General features: G+C 37.6%; 1 protein-coding gene across 1 annotated transcript in view; it reads right to left on the bottom strand.

Moving 5' to 3' along the window:
* Positions 1–1890: 1890 nt before the first annotated feature.
* pex14 (peroxisomal biogenesis factor 14) overlaps positions 1891–8404 on the bottom strand; it is a 56323-nt gene continuing 49809 nt past the window's right edge. The window contains exons 8-9 of the mRNA XM_077514702.1: positions 7168–7259; positions 1891–3710 (exon numbers count right to left, since the gene is read on the bottom strand). Coding sequence (XP_077370828.1) covers positions 3275–3710; positions 7168–7259 — 528 coding nt within the window. The 3' untranslated portion in view covers positions 1891–3274. The remainder of the gene's footprint in view (positions 3711–7167; positions 7260–8404) is intronic.

The raw sequence follows: 8404 nt of genomic DNA, 5'->3' as shown, positions 1-8404 counted from the left end.
TGGCTGGACGGTAGGTTTATTTCATGTCTTAAATTTATGTTTCTGAAATACTTCACAATGTGCACATATTCTGTTTAATTGTGTTGGTGTCTTTTTAAAGGTTAAATATTTATATTTAACATTAAATTATCAACCTTTTGTTTTCCTGATCCTTATTTTGAAGAGAAAAAACAAACAAACCAAAAAACAATTATAACTGTCAATAACTACTAATAAATATTTAAACTGATACATGTGTACACACTGGAATAGCGGAACAAACAAACAATAGAGGAATTTAGTGGATTTTCATTTTCAACCTGGATAGATTTTTATTTTTTGTTTTATAAAAAGTATTTACGTTACAAGAAGTCAAGAGAGACTGCCTATTTTGTTTTTCATAAAAAAAACCTTTATTTTCATGTTAAAAATGCACTTTCAATAAAGTATTTGGAACTCCGTTTCTACTGCATTATTTTTATGTTGAGATGGTGTTATCGGCAGCTGCTGAAAGTAACTAAAAAAGTAACTTTTAATCTAACTTAGTTACTTTTAAAATCAAGTAATCAGTAACGCAATTTAGTTACTTTTAAAACCAAGTAATCAGTAAAGTAACTAAGTTACTTTTTCAAGGTAACTGTGGCAACACTGTTCGTTTGGCTATCCCACAACTTGAATTTGCCCAGTGAAGAGTCCTTCTGCTGATCTGAATGCATGCTTTTGCCTTTTAAGAGTCACGTGCAACCTGCAGCCCATCTTCACTGATTTTGGGTGAGAGGCACGGTACTCCTTTCCACCATTCACACTACTTTGCACTAGGGGTGTGCTCAAAAAATCGAAACGGCAATATATCGTTGCGGGCCTCATCACAATACACGTATCGATACGCAGGCGACAGAATCGATATTTCTTGTTAACTTTAAATCGGCAGTTCACGTTTGCCTTTGCGGCTTGCATTGCACCTAAAAAATAAAAACCAGCAGCGTCTTTGAAGTTAATTGCCTTCAATTAATGCAAAAATAGCTCACCGGTGATTGGACACTGTGTCTTGCTAAGATAAATGAAAGCAGAGGAAGAATGTCAACATTTATTTATTGATAAACTTAACATGGCACGTGTCTCAGTGTACCAATTTTCCTATATTTTGTTTAAAAAATAAAATAAAATAAAATTTGTCTTATTTGGGATACATATGCATCGCGATATGTATCGTATCGTGGCCCCTGTATCGTGATACGTATCGTATCGTGAGGTTGGCGGCAATACCCAGCCCTAGTTTGCACTCTATATACTGTACGGATTTAGAGTCTTTAATTAATCTAACATTTGTGTTTTTAAAAGACGGGAGGAAGCCGAAATAACCGCTGTGTGTGTATACAGTAAATAACCACTGTCTATGAGGCAGACATGCATGCACCCCTATGCCAATTTAAATCTGCCTGTATTTGCAGAAAACATGCACATCTTATTTAATAACATGCATACTTCATTTTTCATGGCAAACTACTTAGTCTACTGTATATTTATAAATAAGCATTTCAAATGCTATGAGTCTCTCTCCGAGTGTTTTGGACTCACAGTTTGGTATATTTATGGGTTAAACTTAAGAGAGGCATTTCTAATCGTATTTTGGGTTACCAGGGGTGGTTAGTTACTCACAATTTTCACTAATCACGGCTGGTCGAGTTTAGTCCCTATCCCCGACAAAGGGTGGTTATCCACTGTATTTATTAGCCTTTTTTGGAATAACCTTGCATTTGGCTGGGCTGGGTTTATTGTTTATCCACTGTATTACAAGAGTCAGAAAACAAGAGTAAACCAAAGGACATGGTAATAGACATAATGGATGGATGTATAGTAACCTATAATGTGGACAACACTACCGATCATAAAAATGAAGACATATATATATCAATAATAACCATATTCATTTTATTAGGTACCTTTCAAACAAAGAAATTACAAGAAATGTCAATTTACACTACAGCATAATATTTCAGTTTGCTAATACAGAGCCAGATGATTCAAACACAGTAATTGGTTGGTCACACGTGAACTTGTCCCTCTACTTTGGTGTGTTCCTATATGAAGGCCATTTGATCGGAGCCGAATGTGGCATGAGAGTGAAGATTTATCCTGTCTTCTCACTCACGGACCCGTCTCGAGTTGCAGACAGAGTGACTAATTCAATAAGTCAAGTATTCATTTATTACTTTCTTTTTCAATCATGGGGCATTTTTATAAGCTTCCCGCATCCACCTCCACAAACACACACACACACACACTGAGAAAACAAGTAACACAAATTCTGCAACTTCCATTTGTGGCAGCCCTTGGTGTCTTACTGCATCATAACAACAAAATACGGGCGACGTTTTCAGTCAAGATTAGTCACTGTGGGAGGGCCTGCTTAATTTGGACCGGGGGGCTTGTTACGGAAAATAACACAATGCAACTGGGCTTTCTGTATTAGATTTGCGCTTTTCGCCTGCTTGACATTTCAAGCTGCATGAACTAATACATCTGTTATTTGTTGATCATTTGATTATTAACATACTTCACAAACCAAATCAGCTGCTCTGCTGGAGATGCAGATACAGCACACGAGTTGTTTCCCCCCACTCCCCACCTCACCTGCCACGCACAAACAAACACCCTCCATTCAGCCCTCAGTGAAAGAGGAAAGCGGCGGAAAAAAAACATTTATCTACCACTCTCCTCTGAGCATCCTGACACTTGCATGGAACAAAGCCACTCATCACATTCTAATCTTGAATTTCAGGGCTTTTATTTCACCCAAATGCCACCGCGCTGGCCTTGTGAATTATTGACAGACTGACACCAATGCGGAAGCACACATAAAACAGGCTAAAAGCTCCGGCCCTGGTCGGGATTGTCCTTTCCAATTGCCATCAAAAGACAACTCAGCTAATGCCTCTCTGGAAGCACTACGGTAACTTTTGGAGCCAGCAAACTAACATATGAAAAGTTGTGAACGTGCTGATGGAATTCATCTTTTTCGTTAGGATGCTGTCTTTTAATTTGCAGGATGAAGCAGTAATCCAAATTATTTTAGAAATCCTGCATCAAATGTTTGCTCCGTCAGAGCTACAACAGAAAATCTATTAAATCTAATCTACTTGCTGTTACCTTTTACAAAACCCTGTGAAGCTGTCCAGGCGCAATCTCTGTATGAGCAAAAAAGCATATGTCCACAGTAAAGATGGCAGAAGCAGAATGAGTGTAAGTAGGGGAGTCACAGACAGATGGGTGAAGAAAAGAATTCAACAGGTGTCTAATCCACCTCCCTTTCATTGCCAGCACCCTCTGGCCGCTTCATTTTGTCCTCTCGTTTGTGGATCTGGTCGTCTGCGCCTTGGCGATCCTCGGTCTGCATGCTCACACCATCCACCTGTTCCTTTTCCTGGCAAACATCGTCATTCTCTTCTTCCTCTCCCCGCACCTCCTCGTGATCCTGGTCTTTCAAGGCCAAGGGCAATGCTGTGTCGAGGCCCGCGACATCACCGTTGACATCGAGTGTCTCATCCAGAACATCCCGCGGGCTGTGGCGTCCATCTTTGACAGGGGAGGAGTTGGCTGACTCATTACTGACAGGAGATATGTCACTGCTGCTGTGGTTGACCGACTGGGAGCTGGATGCTGAGGGCCCTTTCAAGGGAATCTGCCATGAGGGGATCTTAGAAATAGATGGAGTGGAAGGAAATTGTTTCCTGCGACAGACAATAAAAACATTTTCACTTATCTACTGGAAATACTACCTTGACCTTTTGGCCAAGACTTTTGCACTTGGCATCGTATCACGAGACTTCCGTTAAAGCATGCAAGTCTCAAGACTCGCTCTCGTGAGCACACTCATAAACAAAGCAGAAAGGCCTCCGGCAATATGCAAGCAGGTTTGTTCAGTGTACTCATGTGAATGACTACCAGCCGTCAAAATCAAAAGTTCGCACAGCATCATGAAACGGATTGTGGACGAACTATAAGGTTAGAGTACCAGTGTACTGTGAACTGTGATTGCCGGTGATGTAAAATTTGCAGTAAAACATATTTATAAGCAGTGGTGTAGTCGTCCCTGGAGAAGTGGGTATACTTTCAATTTTTCACCCATTTTTTTTTTTCCCCCCAAACTAGTCCAGAAAAAAAAAAAATGTCCTTTTAGAAACGGTGACATGTAAGAATAGAAAAAAATCTGTCATTTGCACTTGCTCATAATACTTGTAATAAAATTAATTATGACTTGAGAACAGTTTGGTAACACAAGCTGTCTGAAATAATGTAAAATGTTTTTATCATCAGGCTAACAATGTATTATGTTATAAAACAAACATCTATACACAAATATTTAGTGAACAATGAACAAAAAGTGAAAAATAGTCTAGATAGAATTCAATATGCTTTTGTGCTGAATCTTAAACTATTTTCTTGTGTTTTTTTTATTTTTTATTTTCTTGTGTTTTAACTTACCGGTACTTGTTTACTGCAAAACTGATGTTTATGTACAGCACTTTGTATACAGCAACGCCTGTTCTTGAAGCACTTTATAAATAAAGTTGAGTTGAGTTTAGTTAAAAATCAAGTACCAGCCACTATAAAGGGTTTAGTTAGTGTGTAACTGGCAACTTCAAAGCCGGGAATCGAACCCACGTGGCAATCAAGTATCCCGTCTACAAGGGCAAATCCGTTCACTTGAGTCAAATTTCTGGGTCGCCACTGTGGCTCAGGGGATCATTTGAAGTTTTCCTCGACATGACCCGCCCTACTCTGCCTCCGATTGGCTCATCAGTCCTCATGCCAAAAGTTAGCCAATCCAATCAGTGTGGGGAGGGGTTAACAGCCAATTAGAGGCAGAGGATGGTAGGCAATGGCTGAATGGTGTGCATTAGTTGGGATTTAGAAGTGGGTATAGTACTCAATACTGACTGAAAAAGAAGTGGGTATAGTCCGTATACCCGCATATACCCTGGACTACACCGTTAATAGGCGAGTCGAAGTATTGCAACATATAGGCTGAAGCTAAAAAGAATTCACATTTACTGCAAAATCCTTGGATTTTAAAAACGGCATCAACCCTGTGACCCCATCGACATTGCCAACCTTTTGTATTGCTCTTTTGTGATGTTGTCCCAGGCTTTCACTGCAACCTCTTTCAGTTGCTGTTTGTTTTGAAGGTGGAGTTTCTACTTTCAATCTCCTTTTTTTCGCAAGTAAAATTCATGCTCTTTAATCTTACACTTTTTGCCCCTATGAACTCCTTTGTTGTTTTGTCCCATTATCTCACTGCATGATAATCTTTCATCTCTTTACTTTATGGCAAATTCCAGCCTGGCCTTCCTATTCTTCTTGTGCAGTATCTGTAACTTTTGTTCATGACCTTCATGTTACTGATGTCACAATTCTTTTTAGGCCTTTGTTACAATCACAATGTTTCTTTCATCAACTGATGACATTTTTTTTTTTTTTTTTTGGTCTGCCTGATGAACGTCTGTCGGGACACCAGTGGTTTATTCAAAATGGTTGCAGTGGCTACAGCCATGATTGTGCAGTACTTGTTTGAAATTCCGTTCTTTTTTCATTAATTTAGTAATTCAACTAATTATTTACCCCATATTTATTAGTTTCAAGACTCAAAATTAACTTATAAAAGGTTGCGCTTGCTCCAAGTCCATTCAAGAAAATGTCATTTGCACATTATATAATAGAACATTATACAAATATCTATGTCACACAAATGTCTCTCTCCGTAACAACAGGAGACAATATCATATATGGAGTGAGACATAGATATTCACAAAAATCAATGAAAACCTAGCCTGGACAATTTTAATTCCTTGTATAAAAAACCTATTATAATACAGTATATATAATTTAATAATAATATAAATATTACATACATTAATAATGTAAGAACTTTAAAAGTCCAAATTATTTGAGTAAGTCGTGAAAATAGTTAGTTGCCTTGTCATGTTGGTTACATATAACAGGTATAAATGTAGTATTAACAAGCAAACCCGAACCTGAATCAGAAGAAAGAGATCCCATGCAATTTTTCACCTGGGCAGCAAAACACCCATGTCAGTTACATGTTTCAATATGACATGAAAAAAGGGCTGATTCAAACAAAAAGGTACCAAATTCTAAGTGCCATATCAGATCCACATGTAAATATCTGGAAATTAAAGATGACATGTGGTCCCGCATTCATTTGTTGTCAAAATCAAATGTTTTCAGTCTAATGCAAAAATTAAGGAATCAGCTTATCTGTTTCAATCTTGTATGTACTATGATTATTATAAGGATTCTGTATAGCAATAGTGCAATAGATAACAAATTTGATCAGGAAACGACTATTTGTTCCAGCTACATTGAGTTTTCCCTCTTCACTTTTCTTTTACTCTCACTAATGAGTAAAAGTAAGATGGCAGGAACAATAGGTGTCTTGTTTACCCATAAAAATATGAAAATAAAGACGATGGTGCTGAAATGCTGATGACTGCAGTATGCTAATGGGTAAAGGCAAGTTGTGAAATAAAAGCAATGGTGCAATCTGTAACCTCTAATGCCACATTGAGATGATACCCCCAAAACCACTTTTGACATTTATGGTTGTCTAAGTGTGCAAGTAATTTGGAAGACCATATAATCTTTTATTAATTCATCCCTAAACATAAATGTTTGTGTGATTCCTGGAGCAGCACAACAACTTTAAAACAGGCTTACGATTGCGGCAAGATGATGAACTGTACATCCAGTGATGTCAACATGAGCTTTTGGCACGCTTATATTTGAAAATAACATTCAAATGCTACCATCTTACTAAAAATGTATCAGACTGGAAATGCATGGTGGTAAATAACCACACTGTATTAGGCATTCTTCAATAGTAGAACTATTCACTATTGAACCTGTTGAAGTAAACAATACCAATGTAGACCTATTTGTGATCTATTAGTATTGCTAAATTTGAATGCATATTAGGTGGAAAACAATTAGTCGTGCAAATTAAAAATATATTGACATGTACTTTAGAAAGGAACATCATGGTGTGGATAGATGAAAATATACTCAGATGTGGATACAAGTGATTCAAGAGGGATGCTCCTCTTTTCATACTGTGTGTTTTTTTTGTGTGCGTGCGTGTGTGTGCTGCGGACCGAAAAACTTTGTTACCTGCTGAGCAGTAAACCCTTCAAAGAGACTATCTCAGCTTTCAGCTCTCCAACTGTTTGGTTGTCCAGGATGCGAGTGGTTGCAGACGCCGCCTATAGGAAAATATGACACACAATGCATACACTTAAAGTCAACAGACCTCTTTCAACAACCAACCCCACCATTGTCACTCAGTACAATAAGAAATCATTTCAAAAACAGCTCTGTTTCAAAAAAGAGAGAGATAGAGAGATAAGCTATTGGGTAAACAAACATAGTAAACACAAAAAGCCTCAATACTTGTGTAATCATGATGGTCATCCGTCACCTTAGCAACCTCTCCACTGCATGCGGCTTAGGACAAACAATCCCACGACAGATATATTTTTATGGCCCCACAGCGTGAATTATGCTGTTTTAGCGTCAGTGTCCCTACTATCCAGAAAAAGTTATCTTGACCAATAGGTATTCATCACTTATCACTGTTTTGAGGTTTATCTAATGTTTATACTCTGACCCACTCATGTACTAATTTCAATAAAATAAAGCATAAAAAAATAACATGTACCTGGTTGTGATTTCATGCAATGTGCATTCAGCGAAACTCCCTTCATAACCAGTGCTCGAAAAAAGGGCCACACACAAGATCATCTGTTTGTTTTTCAGTTTTGTTCTTTTAACTAATATTTTAAATCGTAGACGTGGCACTGAGTAATAAATCTTTGGTCCGTCAAATGCACTGTTCTTGAGTGTACTTGAAAGTTAAAGAAAAACAAATATTTTCACTACCAGACATTGAACGTAAATGAGTTTACGAGAAACGAGAATATGTTGAGATTGTATCTTGAAATTATAATCCTACAACTTCACTTCAACGGCTCTATTATGTGGTAGCCTAATGGAAATTCAGGATTTTAGTGATTGAATTTTGTTTTTTAAGTTCACCCATGTTCATTTGTTGACCAAAATGTATGTGAGTATAAAAAGCATAGCTTGTGGTGTCAGATACTGGATATGTACTGTATAATTAAAATGTGATTCATATCGATACATTAATTATAAGTCAAATTATTAATTAGATTAGGTTTTTAATCATGTCTTGCCCCTCATACAAGCTTTGACAAGCTTCTTCAGACAGATTCCAAATCATTTCCACATACAGTATGTTGCTTTGAAACATACAAGTAATCCCAGAAGGTTTGGAGGAGACCAGATGAAAATGGTGTGTGGTGGAGCATAAAAAGGAACATACACTGAC

Source organism: Festucalex cinctus, chromosome 2, assembly GCF_051991245.1.
Source record: "Festucalex cinctus isolate MCC-2025b chromosome 2, RoL_Fcin_1.0, whole genome shotgun sequence".
NCBI lineage: Eukaryota > Metazoa > Chordata > Actinopteri > Syngnathiformes > Syngnathidae > Festucalex > Festucalex cinctus.
Note: the sequence above shows the minus strand (reverse complement) of the source record. Positions and strands in the feature narration are given on the sequence as shown.